At 46.0% G+C, this 21,104-nt stretch overlaps 1 protein-coding gene across 2 annotated transcripts; it reads right to left on the bottom strand.

Moving 5' to 3' along the window:
- Positions 1-816: 816 nt before the first annotated feature.
- LOC105033856 (ACT domain-containing protein ACR12-like) lies at positions 817-20,792 on the bottom strand. Of its 2 annotated transcripts, XM_010908810.2 has the most exons (10): positions 20,468-20,792; positions 7,951-8,005; positions 7,211-7,333; positions 6,408-6,502; positions 5,495-5,573; positions 5,344-5,403; positions 2,585-2,640; positions 1,767-1,872; positions 1,619-1,687; positions 818-1,293 (listed from the first exon to the last, which is right to left on the bottom strand). In XM_010908810.2, exons 1-10 carry the CDS (start codon positions 20,650-20,652, stop codon positions 1,231-1,233), a joined length of 891 nt encoding a protein of 296 aa, XP_010907112.1. In that variant the 5' UTR covers positions 20,653-20,792; the 3' UTR covers positions 818-1,230. The 2 variants fall into 2 exon arrangements, with proteins under 2 accessions (XP_073100075.1, XP_010907112.1); XM_073243974.1 differs by lacking the exon at positions 7,951-8,005 and having other exon boundaries at positions 817-1,293; positions 20,468-20,592.
- Between the last annotated feature and the right edge of the window lie 312 nt (positions 20,793-21,104).

Consider the following 21,104-nt stretch of genomic DNA (forward strand, 5'->3'; position numbering starts at 1 on the left):
TCTTTTCCGTTGAATATGATCTAGTCCTGGTAATCGACATGTCAATTCTACCAGAACATTTTTGTTTTCTCCAAATATAAACTGTCCTTGGCATGAGGCCTGCCCGAGACTAGAAACCGTAACAACTATTTTAATATTATAATTAACATATACCAAATCATTAGAAATAAATAATTTCAATGTAATCTACTAATTTCTTTCTTTCTTTCCGTCACTTATAGTTTTCACACCAACCTCATATGGGAAGAAGGCTAGAATAGGAGATACAATAGGAATGAGATGGGTCTAGGTTATACTGACAAACACTTAGTGCATGCATTCCATGATATGATTTAACTAATTCTCCTGCAACAATATTCAACCTTTTGTTACTTCAAACAATTATCAACATATATGAAACCCACAAAGCCAATCAGCTGCTGATTTGGCAATGAACCACTACCATTCACTGTGTCCTAGTCACTGTGGCTAAAGAGATTATTTGTCCATAACGGTATCCCTAAAAAAGTACCACTAAAAGGGCTAAATCCTTGCTATCGGTAACATGAGATATCAAGAAAAATATGTTATGTGATATAAAAGAATCAATCAAATGAAAATGAAATAAATATTCAGGCATATCATTCAATTTTCTGCCCTTTTTTTCGAAACAATAGTTTTTGAGGCTTTGCTAAATGCCCGTATTCTGCTTGGATATCACTTCCGTGACAAGATATTACCACGATATATTTATAATTGCATGTTTGATTTCATCAGAAAAGGAAAGGCTGTTGGCATCTGAACATGAAAACTTCAGATTTTAAAAGCAGAATTAAGAAGTGACAGCTTAAGTATTTTTCATCCTAGTGGTCGGACTTGAGCTAGATCATATCTCCAAAGCAACAGACCTAAATTACAAGTGCTCAAAATGGAGGATAAGCAAAACTAAAGAAGCATCATCATTCATAACATTTGATTAGAATGAATCGCTCTGACATGCAGAAGCGGCTGCACCTAAAGCCATTCAAAATCAAAGGCTAAAAGCATCCAGTTCGCTTCAGAATAGAGAGCTCGAGCCCACGCCTACAGTTTAGGCAATGCACAGAGCAGATACCAATTATGTACAGATTTTGGCAAAGGATGTAACAGGAGGGGTGCCGTGTGGTCTCTAATTACAGAAAACCAGTTTTGTAAAAGGTGGAAGGGGAGCTACACCGATTGTGCAGTCTTGAACTGCATTGGAATGAGGCATCAGTAGCTGTCTTCCTCTGTTTCAGGCCTTCTAAGGTAGTAACGCAAACAGTTTGTCAACGCCTGCATGCGCAATAGATTTCCTGGATAAGAGGATCTAGAGTACTATCTATTAAGTCAAGGAATCATCATATCATGTATCATCATTTGCACGAACTCTCCTTCAACATACACTCATTAAACAATCACATTCACACAATCTCTATTGAGTTCTGGACTTCTTCTGAAACAGATTACTGATTATGGAAGTGCTAGTGCAAGATATAAGGCTGTCCTTTTGTTCAGACAAATTTTCTAATTAGCTTTGTCTGCATAGGTATTTGAAAAAACATATGACTCAAAACAATTACCTACGATAACTGATAAGAAAATACAGAGATAACCTTACCTGCACTAAGGAGTTGTCCAATGCGGCACCTCTGTAGCTTACATGGAATTTATCCTTGGCAACCAGGCCCTGTAAATTAAGATAAACTAGATATATCTTTACTTGAAAAGCAATGGGTAGTTGTTATTGGAAGAAGCAGAAGATATACTTCAGTGTTGATCTCAGCTGATTCCACATCAATATTTATGTCTACTATAATATTGATTATCTCCAGCAGTAGCCCAGGTCGATCAGCAGTCTCAATGTAGAGTAAGCTGTAGCAGTATTAAGAAGTTCAAGAAGGTAGGATTGAGACATTTTGAGAAATTCCAGATTAAGGAAACAGTAACCACCTGATGGAGGAAAAGCAATGAGAAAGGCATTTTACTGTTAAAAAAATAATAATTAAAAAAAGAAAAAAGATGGGTAGGAGAATGGGTGGGGTGTGCAAGCTGCACAGCAGAATAGTGTGAGAACTAAAACTTGCCGTACTGAAATATACCACACCATGCAAGTACCATACTGTACCAATATCAAACCAGAACTCGATACACCAAATCTATCCATGTACCAGGTGTATTGTTCCAACATGGTACCAACAGAGGGTCTAGTGCCGAGATGGCAATTCTTGGTGAGAAAAAGACCATCTCAATGCTTGCATGCCTCTTAAATAATATGTAATTATTCTAAAAGAAATACGTAGATCTAATGCGAAATTAAAGGTGTGTGTTCTATGATGACTTCTAGAAAGATAACCAATAAAATGACAAAAAAAAGACTTGTAATGAGCATGGAAACCAATGACCACATTGGTAAACCATACTGACTGCCATTAAGCAAAGGTTTCAAATATTATAATGCTTAGCTAACTTCAAAACCTCACATTGCATACTCCTTTTTAAATGTTTAGAACTTTACCTAAATTTACAGCAAACTTAATAATATCAAGCGCAAAAAAAAAAAAGAGAGAGAGAGAGAGTAACAAACCTTCTCTTCGGTCCATCATCTTCAACAAATATACGTGTTGCAACGTCAATGTCAAGCTGTCAATAACAAAAATCAAGGTCAAGGTTTCTGTTTGAATGGCATGCAAGATGAGAGCCATCCAAGACAGATAATTTTAGGTCCAGGAATGCACCCAATTGGTACGCAAAACGTAGTTGAAAACATGCTCCAAATTTAGTATAACACTTTGTATTGAATATAACATTTAGTTAACACTTTGTATTAAATATAAAAAAAAGGCCTTATATTTTAACTAACAAGAATGCTCTGATGCTTGTCACAACATGCACATTTCAAACATGATTTTAACAGTTTGGACACAAACAATGCAAAGATTTTACTCAGGTCCTAGAATAAGTCTTACTAGATTAAATGTTACGTACAAGGTCAGTTAAGTGACTACTTTCACTTGCAAATGTTTGAGTTAGCACTAACTAAATGATGAACTGATGAACAACTCTCGAAGAAACAACCATGGATCTACAGCTCCTCTTGTAATATGGCAGTCCATCTCTTAGGAAGCAAAAGGTGGATTTGCAATCAGAGACTAACATACTTTGCACTAGACCAATTTCAAATTTTTAATCCAATATTCACATAATTATAATTGCAATGCATCTGTAACTTCCTGCAAGAAATGTTACTTACCTTTGTATTCCGTTGCGAAAAATCATAAAATTTTAAAACTTCAATCAGTTTGCAGTTACTTTATCATCATTTATCACATTTCTAAATTAGTCTCACATCCCTACTTACACAGCCTAACACAGTTCTATTGTGGTTATTTTTTGTCCCTGAGCCTTCAAATCATCTCACTTTGTCATTCCAGACCATGATATTAGAACCTTCTACATCCATCTTTCAAATCCTTAAAAAATCTAACTAGCAAAGTTTTTTTTTTTTTTTAAATGTTGTTTTATATGTTGGTTGCCAGTTTCGAGGTTAGCATGTGTTTCCATCTGTATTACTTGATCCTCTGTACATGCCCTTCATGCTCTATTTGGAAACCTTCATAAGCAACTTTATTGCCTACCAAATTACCTCAAATGGCCCTTAAAGGCATGCTCTTGCCTACAAATAAAACCATAATGCATATATTCCCCAAAAATTTTTAGTGATTACCTAATCAAGATTATCCTGGCCTTGAGGCTTGAGCATTCAATGACTTACTTAGCTTAACCCATGTTTTTTTGCACGTTCCAACAATTTTGCATACAGCCCCATTGCATGCTTCATGAATGTAATGCCATGATAATTGATAAACTACAGTATCCCCACTCTTAATACACCTGCCATTATCTATACGTCCAGTCCTCTTTTGCAACAAGGCCTCCATTTGATAAAAGTAGACATAATAGAATAATGATATGTAAGATTGTATAACTGATATGACACATCAAAAAGTATATAGCACCAATCCAAAAAGCTCATATATAATATTGTATGACTGGATGTTGCAGAAACCAAACTACTAGAATATTATATGGCATGTAATTTTCTTTCTAAAGATTGAAAAAGAGGATAACCACTCTTGCTGTAAGCAACGTCCAGTGAATATTGCACTTGTTAAGCTCATCAAAGTATTTCTCCTCTGACAGTAGTGATACTGAACTGATACAGTGCACTTATTTAGGCCCAGCAAAGTGTTTCTAAAGAGCAAAAGCATTATCCTTAGGGCCACAGCATGTACTGATAAAAAGAATTAGTTTCCATGCCCTTCTCTCATGCAATAGAGGAGAAAAGAAAATACTAAAGTCACAAAACCCATTCCTTTTCTGATAAGAAGAAGTAGGTCACCAGGCCAATAGGCCAAACAAGTTCTAAAATGAAAAGAAAATTTTGACTAAATTGCAGTTTGGTTAGATAACAAGTCCAACATACTCCAAAATATTCAATTAAAAATATTCCAGTTTCAACAGTCCATAAAGTTTTAATTAGCAGAACTGGTCCAGATATTGTATTCTCTTTTCTTTTATTTATTCTCTTTACGTGTTAAAATAAACCAGCTAAGCAAGCAAACTCATTTAAACTGTGTCCAATAAATGGGTCCAGCCATGTTGTGGTAGAGGGAATGGTGTTTATTATAGACAGATGGAGATTAACTCCTGAAATGCTTATATTTTGATAAGTTGCAAAAAAAAAAAAAAGTACAGTACCTGAAGAATTTGATTGAGTTTCTTGAAGAATTGTGATACTGTGTGAACCTTAAGGCATTTATTTGAAGTAAATATAAAGCAATACTCAGAACCAAATAACCGAAAATTTGCAATGAGGGCATCAAAACTCTCAGTAAAGAAAATTCCCTCATAGAGCTTAATAGAGAATCAATTCTTAAGTTATGAAAATAAGAATTTTTTTATGCTAATAAGCTTCTCAAGGAGTTGCAGTATCACCTTTTGTTACTTCTGTTTAATTAACTAACAAATTCAATTCCATTTTTCTGGGCAATATATGAAAGAAACAACAGAATGGAGTGAGAGGAACTTTTTACTGCTCATATGTAGACTTTTCACAATTTCTTTATGTTTTTGCATTGTCAGTGGTTGGTTGATCTAGAACTTCAGCAAGAAAGCTAATATATTTTGCCAATGAAGGATACGTAAAATATTTAGATTCAGACTAATACAAAATTCCAAACACTGAACTTAGAAATGACAGAAAGGTAGATTCTTCGCATCAACAAAAAGCTTGGCTCAACAAAATGTAGTACAATATTCAACCATCAGAATGAACTTTGTTACCTTCTTCTGTGGAGGTTTTATTCCAAAAACCTCACCCATTGCCAGCTTCTCACTAGATTCCTACAGAAAAAGCAAATAGGTTGTGCAATTAAAGGACAAAAAGTACTAAAGCACATGCCAAATCCACACAAGTATGAAAATAGGAACATACAGGGTGGTACTCAAGAAGATTGTTGATTATGGTAAGCTGAATTTTTTCCAACATTGCAGGGTCATCAACCTTCCGTCCCCTAGCATGTTCATGAAGCGCACTAGATGATCAGATAACAATATTAATGGGGAAAAACAAAAACTCTAACCATTCAATTTCCACAAGAAATGACAAGAAAAAAAATGCCCTCATTGGCAATCAGTTTCAATTACACTTTAATATGGCAATGTTGCACGACTCTTAGAAATGGTTCTTATTACAAACATAATGGATAAGCTCATGACCAAGGATGGTATGTCCGTTAGGACTTGCCTGCTGGTATAACAACAAAAGCAGATTATGTGGCACTTGGTGTATACAATGGCTTCAAGTTCTGGTTGCATCGATTCATTTCCACATCAGATATTCACAAAAATACATCTACTTTGCCAAAAATGAACTATCACCAATCCCAGTAGAAGTTGAAGATGTTGGATGGCTGATCTGTTAAAAATGCAGTGCATATTCTGGTTGCACCAAGTAAATGACCTAGATGATAGAATATTGGTGCATAGATAACAAGAGGACTGCCTTCATCAACCGACTGTAATATTTAAGACATTTTCAGATATGAGGATTGAGTTCAATAACAAGGCAGGATACCCAACTAAACAAAAAATAAATAAATATGGAGAAGATCAATAACTACCCTTAAAAATTATTATAAAATAAATCACTAAGAATCTTTCATAACAAATATAACACCTGCAATTGTGTGTCACGAAAAATTTTGCCTTTTAAATAGGACATTCAGCTCTTACAGTTCCCTTGTCACATCCAGGCCCAGTTCTCTAAGCGAAGATCCATAACTTCTTTTAAAAGATTATTATAAAACAAATCACTAAAAAATCTTACATAACAAAATATCACTCACAATCGCTTAATGAAAAATTTTCTCTTTATAACAGAAGACTCAGTTGTTACACTTCCCTTGGTCACATCCAGGCCCAGATCTCTAAGTGATTTCATCTGCAGATTTGTAACAATCGATAAGTATCATGTTACCCAGATATACAGAGAAAATATTAAATAATCTAATTGTCTTGTAAGTCACAATGACAAGTATAACCATGTTCAGAAGCACAATAGACAAACCAACCCACCCTCAAGGATATGCATAATACTGGGACCGAGTGCAATGTAACCATAGCCTAACTTTTATCAACGCATCATTGGCTTCAAATGCTTCGCATTTTGCTCATGCAAACTAAATCGAGATGAATGCTTATGACAGTAGGCAATGGTTGAATGAGTATCCAACAGCATAGATTGTCCAAGGCATTATCATTTTGTAACATCGGTTCATTGACCACAAAACAAAGAAAATAATTTGGAAAAATTCAAGAAATCTCCTTTTTTATGGGTAGAGTACATCTCTGCTGTATAGATTGCCATTATATAGAATCCCACGAGTGACAAAATAGTCAATGACCTTACTAATGATAGTGGACAAATCAACCAGGAAAAAAAAGGAGTAAAAGATTACAAGATATTCTTTTTTGAAAAGAATGGAGGACAACTGCATGACAGAGGATTCCACCACACAAATTTACAGATCACCATGTTCTGTACACCACAAAGTTAACAACTGCAAGAGAGTGAAAATATATCCAGCAAGGTAAACTGGGATAAGGTGCAATTTTTTTTACTGAGAAAAAGGAAAAACAGTAATATCACCGTGTCAACAAGTGCCCCCAGACGGTCCCCAAAACTAAGCTGCACGATCGTTGCATCAGGGTCCGAATCTTGATCAATCAGTACCATTGGCACTGGAACCACATCCTTCTCTTGGTCAGACATCTGCCACAAAAAGAACTTTGTCAAAGTAGTGGACATCAAAACAATATAATCCAATCGTACCGAAAAATTTCATACAGTTTCAGGAAGCAACCAATTTAAAGTACACATAAACTGCAGATAGCCCAACCAAGCTCACCTACTTTGCACAACATTTCATAAATTTAAACAGAAGAATATTGCATTTGCACAAGAAATGTAGTTTTGTTTTGGAGACCATATTTGCATAATATGCTAGTTCTAGTTTCATTTCAGAGACCAGATTTTCAGTTGGCACTGGTTAAACGCTTGCATTAGTTTAAGTTAAATAAGATTATGATGATAGCTTTAAATTATTTATTCCAGAATTTCATATCTTCTTTAGGCGATTATGAACCCACTTATAGTCTTTCAGGCCTGGGTAGAATGATCCTCACAGGTGTCAGCATATACAAAACAAAGATTCAAGACTTCGTACTAGTAAAGTAGGACAAAACAAAATGTTATGCAGAGAGGATCATTAAAAGAAGCATTGCTCTTTCCCAACCAAAGCATAATTGTACTTAATACAACTGTTTGAACATTCATAGAGAAGATTGTTTTTAATAGACACATTACAAATGAAGGATGTTTTCACATACCGAGGAGGAAGATCCCATTGTGTCTTCTGAATTGATAGAAGACTGAGAATCATTCCTGCAGAGCAAAGACTTTAAGATATACTTCATGATGATTTCTAAAAAAATGTCTATGTCGTGTAATCAGTGGTACCACAAAATTTTGTCTCCCACCAAAGAAAATTTAGCATTGAATATCATAGGTATACGACAACCCTAATACGTTTTTTTTCTTTTCACAATTTAAGATATATGTATGAAAAAGTGAACAAAGAAGATGAAAGAAAAACAACATGTATCAGCATGTGGTGCCATGTCCTCTGCACAATTTTTTGAATAGAAAACTACAGTTAACAAGAGTACTGTCACTTTTCTACCCTGCTTCTTTAACCATCATTGTGAACCATCAACCACTGCATTGCTACAAATCTCTTATGTAATGCACCTAATCATACTTTGAGATTTATGGCATCAGATAATTATTGCTTTTCTACCACTATTATGAATTTAGTCAAATTCTACAGACAGTATATCCCTATTATACAGATCCTTGTGCTATCAAGAAAACAAAACATATACTTACACGCAAATATACAAATATAATCAGATAAATAAACAAAGAAAGCACAAATGAATATTATAACATGCAAGAACTTGAAGATCAATTGAATTGGAAAAAAAAAAAAAGCAAAAAAAAAAAGAGGGCTGCAATAAGGAAAGCAGATCATCAGAGCAGACCCAACCATTTCATATGCATATATTCACATCAAACCAACTGCCAGAGGGGAGCATCGTATCCTTGAGAATAAGTAAAGAAAGAAGAAGAAAGAAATAAAACCAGATTAAGGGAAACAAAAAATTTCGTCATGGCTCAAATCATCAAGAAAACAAAGACCGACCAACCAAACCAAACCAAAGAGGTTGCAAGAAGAAAAAGGCAAACCAAAGGCCAAACCCAATTTTATTACCAAGATAAGTAAATCAAGAGAAACAAAGAGTGTACTAGTTGTGTTGGGATATGCCGACCGATCCCTTTCACGCCGACTCACCCTCGGACCTGCCTGACCGGAGCCCGACTCTACCGACCGCACCAACCGACGACTGTCGACACTGTCCGACCAAAGATATATCGGTCGGGCGGACCCATTCTGTTCCCGACTAGCCGAACGGTGGAGCCCAACTCTACCGACTTACTGTCAGGCGGGGGTGGTGACCGATGTTCAATTCCCGCAATACGCCAGACCAGCCGACGGTGTCCCTGGGACTTCACCCGACGTCCCGCAATCAAATACCGACGTATGGTCGGTCGGCTCCCCCAAACGCCGTACAACTGCTTTGGGCCGCCGTCCTGACAAAGGCGTGCGGCATAGCCGCCCTGGGGCATTGTCCTGCCAAGGACATAGATTAATCCTAGTGATTTGACAGCCCACGGCGACTTGATAGTCCGCGGCGACTCTGACAGCCTCCGGCGATTTGACAACTCCCCCGGTTGTCTGCGCCATTAATGGCGGCACCACGCCACGCTCTACTATAAAACGGGGAAGGCAACAGTGCTGCAGGGAGGTTCTTTCAAAACCCCTGGACTCACTCTCTCTCTCTAGTTCTCACACACTCTCTCTCTCGCTGAGTCCCCCTGATTCTTTTCTACTGTTGCCTAGTCTCCTCTCTGACTTGACCGTCGGAGGGTCCCCACCGGAGGCATCTCTGGTCAGTGTGAACTTCTCTTGCAGGTGCTCGTTCTCGGCGATCAGATGACGAGGGGATTGGCCGCAATAGGTTTGGCGTGCCAGGAAGGGGGGCCAGGGATCACGGCCCCCACAGAGCTTGAAAAAATCCTTTCGAACTGACAAGAACCAGGGCTCAGCGATCGAGGGCCACTGGATCGGCGAGGCACTCTTCCCGTCGGGAAGAGGCCTCTCCTCCACCCTCCATGGCGGAACCCAGCTCTCCGCATCCCGTGGTGACCACGGAGGCACAGATCGCGGCGATCGTACGGCAGATGACTGTGCTGACAGATGCAGTCAAGAGCCTTCAACAACAACCAATCCGGTTGCCGCAATCACTGGTGGGACAACCGGCGGCACACCTGATGCCCTCCAGGAGCAGCCGCCGACGCCCGCGTCGGTCTCTGTCTCCTCCTTGGGAGCAGCTGTCACAGCACTCCCATCGAGAGGAGGAGAGGCGGCCACGGCATGATACCCATCGGTCCCGACGACCCTCTCCTTCTCAGCTGGAACGAGCGAGGAAGGAGAAGCGGCCGCGGACATCGTCCACCTCCCCCTCAGATTCGTCGGGAGACTCGACCCCCGGGATCTCCCAGCACCGACGGACCGACGACTACGAACGTAGGTTCGAGGAAATCGACCGTCGGCTTGCCCAGCTCCAGGTGGATGGACAGAAGTCTTCGAACGACGTCGACTTCCAGACCGCCCAATCTCTCTCCCGACTCATGCTCGACGAACCGATCCCTAGTCGGTTCAAGATGCCTCATGTGGAGCCCTACGACGGCTCCACTGACCCGGTTGACCATCTGGAGAGCTACAAAGCTCTCATGACGATCTAAGGGGCAACCGATGCCCTTCTCTGCATCGGCTTTCCCGCCATACTTCGCAAGGCCGTCAGGGTCTGGTACTCCGGCCTCCGCTCAGGAAGCATCCACTCCTTCGGACAGCTCGAACATGCTTTCGTGGCCCATTTCAGCACCAACCGGAAGTCCCCACGAACCTCGGATAGTCTTTTTTCCCGCAAGCAGGGAGAAAACGAGACACTCCGACACTTCGTGACGCGATTCAATGCGGTCACGCTTGAGGTTCGGGACCTCATCGAAGACATGGCTATTTCAGCCATGAAGAGGGGGCTAAGGAGGTCCCGATTTACATACTCCTTGGACAAGACCCTCCTCCGGACATACGCCGAACTGCTGGAGCGTGCGTACAAATATATGCGCGCAGACGAAGGAGCTTCCGACCAGCGCCTGACTGAGACCAAGGGCCCGAAGAAGAAGCGAAGGAAAGGTCGAGCTCCTACCGAGCCTAGCAGGCCCTCGACCGACAAACAGGTCTCACCTCGGTGACGGAGCTCGAGATCGCCTCGACGGCGGAGTCCGAGGCCGATGCATCCCAGGTATGACTCCTATACTCCTCTCTCTGCTCCTCGTGCGTAGATTTTGATGGAGATCGAGGGGGAAGAATATCTGCGACGGCCTCCGCCTTTGAAGGCAAAAGGCCTCGACCGGCGAAAGTACTGCCGATTTCATCGGGGCCACGGCCACAACACCGAGCAGTGCATCCAACTCAAGGATGAAATCGAGGCCCTCATACGCCGAGGGTACCTCGAAAAATTTTGAAGGAAACCGCCGTCTCGATCCGTCCCCGATCGACGACCCCAACCGACTGAGGAGGCAGCGAACAATCAGCCCACGATCGGGGTCATCAACATGATCTCCAAACGACTGGACCGCGGGACGACTGCTGGAGGGGAGTCAACGAAGAAGCTGCGCCAAGATGATGTAATCACTTTTACAGATGAAGATGCTCGGGAAATCTAAACTCCCTATGGCGATGCTGTTGTTGTCTCGGCAACAATAGCAAATTATGATGTAAGAAGGATCTTTGTTGATAATGGAAGTTCGACTAATGTTTTGTTTTACTCGATCTTCTCCCGAATGCGACTGTCGACTGATCGGCTCGAGAGAGTCTCCACGCCCCTGGTGGATATCGCCGGGAAAGCCGTCACGATGGAAGGAAAAGTTACTCTTCTCGTGACAGCTGGAACCAAACCACGACAAAGCACCGTCCACCTAACCTTTGCGGTCGTCCAAGTACCTTCGGCCTACAATGCCATACTTGGAAGATCCAGACTAAACGCCCTCAGAGCAATAGTCTCGACCTACCACCTGCTGGTTCGATTTCCGACCAAAAATGGAGTCGGAGAAATACGCGGGGATCAACAACTCGCTCGGCGATGCTTCCAAATCTCTGCTCGAGGTAACAAAGCAAAGGACTCCCTGACGGCCGACAAGTTGGACCAACAGGGAGAGGAAGAACGGGGCGAACCGGCCGAACAGCTGGTTTCCATCCCGATAGCGGAGAATCCCGAACGAGTGATCTGGGTCGGATCCCAATTGTCCGACCCTGATCAGCGGCAGCTGGTAGAGCTGCTGAAGGCCAATACCGACGTATTCGCTTGGTCGGCAGCGAATATGTCCGGCATCCCCCCGGAGACAATGACTCACCGACTCAATATCGATCCTGGAATGAGGCCGGTGACGCAGAAGAAGCGGTCTTTTGCTCCCGAAAGACAGAAGGCCATCGACGAGGAGGTGGACAAGCTGCTCGAGGTGGACTTCATCAGGAAAACCACGTACCCCGATTGGCTCGCCAATGTTGTCATGATGAAAAAAGCCAACGGGAGGTGGAGGATCTGCATCGACTATACCGACCTAAATCGTGCCTGCCCGAAGGATAGCTTCCCACTTTCGAAAATCGACCAGCTGGTAGACGCGACGTCCGGCCATCGACTGCTCAGCTTCATGGACGCCTTCACCGGATACAATCAGATCCGGATGGCGCCCGAAGACGAGGAGCACACAGCCTTCGTGACTGCCAAGGGCCTTTACTGCTACAGGGTAATGCCCTTCGGATTGAAAAATGCCGGGGCCACCTACCAGCGACTCGTCAATAAGATCTTCAAAGACCAAATCGGACGCAACATGGAGGTGTACGTGGACGACATGCTGGTGAAGAGCGCGCAGACTTCAGATCATGTCCAAGACCTCGAAGAAACTTTTCGCACTCTTCGACGACATCGGATGAGGTTAAATCCGACTAAGTGCGCCTTTGGGGTGACTTCGGAAAAGTTTCTCGAAATCCTTGTTTCTCAACGAGGAATTGAGGCTAACCCTGAGAAGATAAAGGCAATCATCGACATACGGCATCCGGGTACCAAAAAGGAGGTACAGCAGCTTAACGGAAGGATCATCGCGCTCAGCCGATTCATCTCTCGGTCAGCAGAGAGATGCCTCCCGTTCTTCAAAACCCTGAGGCAGACGAAGGACTTCTCTTGGCCGGACGAGTGCCGACAGACCTTCGAGGATCTGAAAAGGTACCTGGTCTCCCCACCGCTGCTTGTAAAGCCAGAAGTTGGAGAAACGCTGTACCTCTACTTGGCAACCTCCCAGAGGCGGTTAGCTCGGTGCTCGTCCGGAAGAATAAGAGCCGAATTCACCAATCCATATATTACACCAGCAAAATGCTCCACGAAGCTGAAGCTCGGTACTCAAAGACGGAGAAAATGATATTCGCCTTGATCGTGTCTGCACAACGACTCCGTCCGTATTTCCAAGCGCACGCTATCGTGGTCCTCACCGACCAGCCCCTGAGGGCAATTTTGCGTCGCCCCGATACATCGGGACGACTGGCGAAATGGATGGTGAGGCTGAGTGAGTTCGACATTCAGTACCGACCGTGACCTATCCTGAAAGCCCAAGTCTTGACCGACTTTATTGCGGAGTGCCCGACAACCGACCAAGGATCGGAAGGCGGGAGCTCCAAAGAGGCGGTAATCTCCGAACCTGACCCCGGGTCCACCTGGGTGTTGCACATTGACGGAGCTTCCAACGCTCGAGGGAGCGAGGCCGGGTTCCTACTCACCAACTCAGAGGGAGTGGTCACCGAGTACGCCCTCCGGTTCGACTTCAAAGCCTCCAATAATCAAGCCGAGTATGAAGCGCTCCTCGCTGGCTTGAGAGTAGTGAAGGAGCTCGGGATCGACAGCCTTAGAGTCTTCTCTGACTCCCAGCTGATCGTGGGGCAAGTCAAAGGCAAATTCGAGGTGCGAGACCCGACCATGACAAAATATTTCCAGAAGATGAGAGATCTCGTGGCATACCTCAAGTATTTCAAGATCTCCCACATTCCTAGATTGGAGAACGCTCGGGCCGATGCACTCTCCAGGCTTGCGACATCAGCCTACGACGCCTTGGGTCGGACATTGGTGGAGAGTCTCGAGCGACCGAGCATCGACAGGACCGAAGAGGTGCTGCAACTGACGACCAAACCAAGCTGGATGGATCCGATCGTTCGGTATCTGACCGACGGAACCAGCCCTGAAGACCCCGCAGAAGCCAAACGACTCCGATGGGTGGCCTCCCAATACGTGATAATGGATGACCGACTCTACAAAAGGTCGTTCTCCCTTCCCTTGCTCAGGTGCTTGGGACCGACTGACGCGGACTACGCGCTCAGAAAAGTACATGAAGGGATCTGCGAAAATCACTTGGAGGGTAAATCCTTGGCCTACAAAGTCCTACAGCAGGGTTACTACTGGCCCACCATGAGAAAGGATACGACCGAGTTGGTTCAGAGGTGTGAACCATGTCCGAGGTACGCTAACATACAACACCGACCAGCCAACCAAATCACTCCCATTGTCGCCCCGTGACCCTTCGCCCAGTGGAGAATCGACATACTCGGTCCCTTCCCTCCGGCGTCTGGCTAAAGGAAGTTCATAGTCGTCACAATCGACTACTCACTAAGTGGGTAAAAGCCGAACCTCTAGCACAAATCACCGAGTGAAAGATGGAAGACTTCATCCAGAAATCCATCATCTTCAGGTTCGGGCTACCGCACACTATTATTATCGACAATGGACGACAATTCGACAACCAAGACTTTCGGAAGTTCTGTGCGAGATTTCATATCACGCACAGGCTGACCTCGATCGGGCACCCACAGTCCTACAGCGAGGTCGAGGTAACCAACCGAATTATCCTACATGGACTAAAGACCTGACTGAATGAAGCCAAAGGCCTCTGGGTCGAGGAATTGAATTCCGTCCTATGGGCGTACCGAACGACACCCCGTGTCCCGACCGAAGAATCTCCTTTCAGTTTGGCCTATGGGACGGAGGCGATGATCCTGCTCGAGATCGGGTTACCATCGACTAGAGTCGAGCAGTACCGCGAGCCGGGCAACTCCGAGTGCCGGAGAACCGACTTGGACCTCCTATCCGAACTCCGGCGCGAGGCTCAACTCCGCATGGCTTTCTACCGACAGAGAGTGGCCCGATACTACAACGCTAAGGTTAAGCCGAAGCTTTTCAGGCCTGGGGACCTGGTCTTAAGAAAGGCAGAAGTTTCGAAGCCTCTAGACTAAGAAAAATTGGCTCCGAACTGGGAAGGACCCTACAAGATAGTGGACACCTACAGGCCGGGAGCCTACCGACTGGAGACTCTAAAAGGAAGCGCCATTCCCCGGACTTGGAATGCCGACAATCTGAGGTTGTACTACTAGTAAACTCTGTGTGCCCTTGTTCAGAATACAAACTCAGCTTCAGAACTTCGGAGTCTAGAATCTCAGCTCTCCAACTGTGCGTCGGCGCTCGCTAGTAGTACGAGCCCCGACGCCACGACTTGGGCCCAACATTCTATTGGAAATCTGCGGCCCAATCGCCGACGACGCGTCGGACTCTTACAACGATCGAAATATCTACGTTGGTGGAAGGCCGGCGATGGCGATGAAAAAAAAACCCCCTAAGTTGAAGCCACGCCCCTTCCGCAGCCAGTTCTCGAGCAAGGTGACTGACTAACTTGCCGACTTGGCTCCGGCCAAGAAAGGCAAAACGCCAACGCGACCAACATCGCGTTCGTGACATACCGACCAGGTCACGACCGATCAAAGGATATTCGGCTTACCACTGTTTATCGCACGTCACGACGCATACGCCCGATAAAGAATCGGGCAATGGATGACCGACTTGTCATCAACCAAATGCATCGGACACTATTCAACTATCGAACTCCACAAGATAATCGGGTCGAAGAGCTACGCCCGAAGGACGGACAACACCCGACTCGACGAACATGCCCAACTCAGGTCTGGGCAACGGGCGCTCGACTTAAACTCTCGACTGTCGGGTCATACGACAGCCGGGAGGCCGATCTAAAATCGGAGCTCGCTCTGCCTTTATCATGGCGCGTGCTACCAACTGTCCCGGATAGTTACCTAAGATCTTACCGAACATTCTAGCTAGGTACGTCGGGCCTACGACTTATACGCTCGAAGGCGTTTCGGCGAAACATACATTCCAAGATTCATTTCAAGAAATATAAAGTAAGAGAGAGTTAAAAAAAAAATTAATTCCATTCAAGTATGAACCGAATTTACAAAATTGGGCCGAAGCCCGACTACAAGTACATCAAACAAAAACAAAAACAAAGGATGCTCCAACTACTCGTCGGAGTCAGCATCTTCGATCGGGAGAAGTTCGGGGGCGATCGGCGCGGCCGCTCAAGCCAGAGTAGCTTCGGGGTTCGGAGCCGCCTCGCCTTCGGTGACCTGCTCTGGGATGACTTCCTCCGCGGCAGTATGATCTCCTGACGACGGGTCGGCCAACTCTTCCGTGTCTTGGCCCTCCGGCCCTGAGGGAACGATGCTGCTGAGATCGAGCTCCGGGTACAGGCCCTGGACCGCTTTCCGAGCGTCCTCGTACCCCACTCGGTACGAGAGGAAACCGCTCTCCAAGAGTTCCTCCCGATATTCGTCGGAGCCGCGGAAGTCCTCCATGGCCCGACCTATAGCCTCTTTCGCCGACTCTATCTCCGCCCTCGCTATGTCTGCATCGGCTTGAGCGGAGGACAAATTTTCCTCGGCCTTGGCGAGATTTCTCAAACTTATCCGGAGCTGCTCGCGTTCGGCTTTAAGTTCATCGACGTAGTTGTCCCGCTCGCGACGCAGCCGGCGAACAGTGCGGGACTTCCGTTTGGCTTCCTCGTGAGCCGACTGCAGCTTGGCCCCCGAGGCGGCCAGGGCACCGGTAAGGTGGGAGATCTCCTCTTCAAGCCGGGCCTCACGGTCGACCGACTATTTCAGCTGATCGACCATTATTGCCTTCTCGGCCTCGACGGCCGTGACCTTATCTTTTCAGGCCGTCCGGAGATCACCGAACCTCCGATATCCGGCCTCCAGCTCGGATATGTTGTAAATCAGCTGCAAACAACAGACCGACCGTCAGAAGATCGAACTAATAGAAAGCGACGACGAAAATAAAAAGTGAAGGAGAGAGACTTACCTGAATCATAGTCGGATAAAAGGAAGAAAGCATGTCGGATACCCGCTGATTCTTCATGACCTCGTGGTCGGCCGGAAGGATAGTCGTCTGGCATAACCTCCTGGCCAAATCATGATTGGCTAGGGCCGACGCTCCTTCGAGAAACTGGGCGTCGGACGACGTGCCTCAGCCAGCCGACCTTCTGTCATCGTTTGACGCCATCGGGGCCTTCCCCCGTTCAGACACCCAGACCATGACGTCAGAGAGATAGGGGAGGCTCGAGCCCGACTGGGTCCCTCCCGAGGCCGCGACGGCCGCCGACGCGGGTCGTTCGGGCTCACGTGTCTCTGCCCGAACCTCTTCAGCCGGTTGTGCTGCCGGCACATCTTCGGCCGCTTCTTCGGCCGCCCGTCCTTCGGATGGGGCTGCTCCCTCGACCGCCCGTTCCTCGGACGGGGCTTCAGTGGGCACTGTCGGCACTGACAGCGCGATGATCGGCTCACGGTTCGACGCTCGTTCGGAGCCGAGCTGCACTCCCATCGCCGTAGGCTCGCTCGGCAGCGCTACCTGAGGCCTCTTGGGAGGCCGCGATGGTTCGGCCCCATGCGCCGGCCTCTTCCGCACCGCATGTTGCCGAACATTGGCTTCCGTCAGCCTCACCCTCGGCGGCATGCCTGCAATTTCAACAGAGGATCAGCACCAGCCAAAGAAAAAAAGAAAAAGAAAAACAGACCTAAACGAGGAACCGAGCTCAGATCGGCGTCATACAAAACTTGCTCGGTGACAAGCTCCCTCTGCTTCGGCACCGAGATATCCTTCAAACGGTGGAAATCCTCTCGGTCCCCGTCCTCCACCCGACTATTCTCATTCGGCTGAGTCCGAGGGTCCCCCCAACGGAAAGGAAACCCCAGGGAAGTAGGGAAGAAACAAAGAAGAACTGGTTCTTCCATCCATGGATTGACGATGGAAGACCGGTGATGAAGGAAAGACCCTTTCGAGGGTTGAAAAACCACCATCCTCGGGCTTTAGGGTGGGGTCTGAGAACAAAAAATGCTCGGAAGAGAAAAATATGAGGATTGGTCGGCAAAAGCCGACACAACAAAACAAAACTGACTATCAGCCGGACTGAGTTCGGCGCCAGTTGCGTCGGACAAAGTCCGTAATAGTCCAGTATGTTTCGGATGAACTTCGGAACTAGAAAGCAAAGACCGACCCGGAGGTCCTCGACGTAGAAAGCCACCTGACCCGGAGGCGGGTTGTTAACCCGACCATCGGCTCCAGGGGCGAACAGCCGAAACTGCTTCGGGATGCAGTACTGCTCCCTGAGTCGATCGACGTTCGGCCTCGAAAGTGAAGAAACCTCCACCTCCGAGGTCGATCGAAAATCGTTGGTCGAGTTCCTCGACCGACTTCCTCGTGGGGAGGTTCTGGTCATGACGCTAGAACCAAGGTCGAAGGAAGAAGAAAAAGAAAGAAGAAAATTCCAAGGGAGCGAAAAACAAGAAGACAAAGGCTTCGAGAAAACTTTCTTAAGAGGAAGGCAGGGACAGCTACCTGAGACAAAGGACCACTCGACCAGAGTCTCGATGATAGAACTATGAAAAGTGGAGTTTTGGATGCAGGTGACCCTGTATATATAGTGCTCCTCGACGGCCGGGACGAGGGCACGCCCAACGAAGGTCTCCCGGATTCTGACATGTGGCAGCATCTGGGCCTTCCTTCGGTTCGATGATTCGACGCACCTGCCCCAGATCAAATCACGTCACCTCCATCCGCTTGAACGGGTTCGGCCCAATGGCACCCTGCCACGTGGCGGAAGAACCGTGCCTCAGGATTCACTAACCGACGGCAGTTTGCGTTCCCGAGGAGACGGCAGAAACGGTGGTTTCTGTTCCCAATGGGACGTCTGACATCGATGGGACGGACGTCTGACGCCAGACCGATCATTGGTACGATCGTCAGAGTCGGAGCATGATGCGATGGATATCCACTCCTTTCGCCCGAAGCCGTCGTCCATGCAAAGACGCTGGCCAGCACGACATCCGACTCTGGAGTGGGAGGACAACTGTTGGGATATGCCGACCGATCTCTTTCACGCCGACTCACCTTCGGGCCTGCCTGATCAGAGCCCGACTCTACCGACCGCACCAACCGACGACTGTCGATACTGTCCGACCAAAGGTATGTCAGTTAGGCAGACCCATTCTGTTCCCGACTAGCCGAACGGTGGAGCCCGACTCTACAGACTCACTGTCAGGCGGGGGTGGTGACCGATATCCGATTCCCGCAATACGCCAGACCAGCCGACGGTGTCCCTGGGTCTTCACTCGACGTCCCGCAACCAAATGCCGATGTATGGTCGGTCGGCTCCCCCAAATACCGTACAACTGCTGTGGGCCGTCGTCCTGACAAGGACGTGCGACATAGCTGTCCTGGAGCATTATCCTGCCAAGGACATAGATTAATCCTAGCGAATTGACAGCCCACGGTGACTTGACAGTCTGCGGTGACTCTGACAGCCTCCGACGATTTGACAACTCTTCCGGTTGTCTGCGCCATTAATGGCGGCACCACGCCGCGCTTTATTATAAAACGGGGAAGGCAACAGTGCTGCAGGGAGGTTCTTTCAAAACCCCTTGACTCACTCTCTCTCTCTAGTTCTCACACACTCTCTCTCTCGTTGAGTCCTCCTGATTCTTTTCTACTGTTGCCTAATCTCCTCTCTGACTTGACCGTCGGAGGGTCCCCGTCGGAGGCATCTCCGATCAGTGTGGACTTCTCTTGTAGGTGCTTGTTCTCGACGACTAGGCGACGAGGGGATTGGCCGCAACAAGTTGTTTATCAAGAATTCAAGGATCAACTGGAGCAAACCGGACTAAAACACACTGTCAGCAAGCATCTCTTCGCATCAACACTAATGCTATAAGTATTTTACCATTCGACCGTAAATATAGTCCTACCCAGATTCCACATCAAGAAACAAAGATTAAACCCGAGTTTACTCCCAATATATAGAAATAAAGAAAAAATAAAAGAAAGAAGTCCAAGTGAAGTGCATGGTACTGAACTCATAGCACAGATTCTTTATGTAGAACACAAAGACTAACGGATGAAAAAGGCTGCATGAAGGAAATCAAACTGCCAGAGCAAGTTATTCTAACTACATGCAACTCCTCGAATTAGTATCCACATCAAGAACCACGGAAATTTCAATCAGGGCAAGCGTTCTTGATCAAGCAGCCAACAATCGACCAGCGCAAGCAACCTCTAAGAAGAAAAAAAAATCAGGAAACCAAATGCGAAACCCCAGCAAGAAGAGAAAAGTGAACCGCAAGAAGAGGAATGAAACACCACCACGACCGATCACAAAACCACAGCACTCCAATCGCAAACGCTAGAAAAGAATCCACTACAGAATCGCATCGGAAACGCAAAAAAACCAAGAAACTACGATTTAAGAAGAGAGCAGCAAAGGCAGCGAATCCAAGCTCACCCACGGATCTTTCCGAGAATTCCGCTGCCGCCGGAGGCGATCGACCCATGGAGGAAGGGCGAGGGATGGACGACCTCGACCCGGAGGGAGTGGGAGCGGGGAAACCCTAGGGTGGAAGCCCTCGAGAGGCGGAGGGCAAGAGAGGAAGAGAGAGAGTGAGACGAGAAGGCAGTAGTGGAAGCCATCGCCTGAACCGAGCTGTTACAAAGAGCGGAAATGGAAAGGCGTGCGGAGGCTTTTATAGGCGGTCCGGTCTAGGCCCCACGCTGGATTGCGCCCCGCACTGCTCTCAAAGCAGACGCACAACTTTCAAAGCACCGTGACGTTTTCCCCTTCCTTCGACAGCTTGATGTTGCGAAAGAAGAACAACTATTTCTTTGCACGAAATATACAACTCCCCCCTCTCCCCAAAAAATTATTCGGCAGACTGATTCTATCATATATATATATATATATATTTATATATATATATATATATAATCAATAAGTGATCCGCACATCAATTAATTAATTATTTATTATTATTTATAATAAAATATAATTAAATATGAGATAAAAAAATAATCAAAATTTATCAAATATTTTACTCACGATAGAGTGAGTCTACCTGATAATTTTTCTTCTCTCACCTCCGCAA

This window comes from Elaeis guineensis, chromosome 9 (assembly GCF_000442705.2).
Source record: "Elaeis guineensis isolate ETL-2024a chromosome 9, EG11, whole genome shotgun sequence".
In the NCBI taxonomy this organism is placed as follows: Eukaryota; Viridiplantae; Streptophyta; class Magnoliopsida; order Arecales; family Arecaceae; genus Elaeis; species Elaeis guineensis.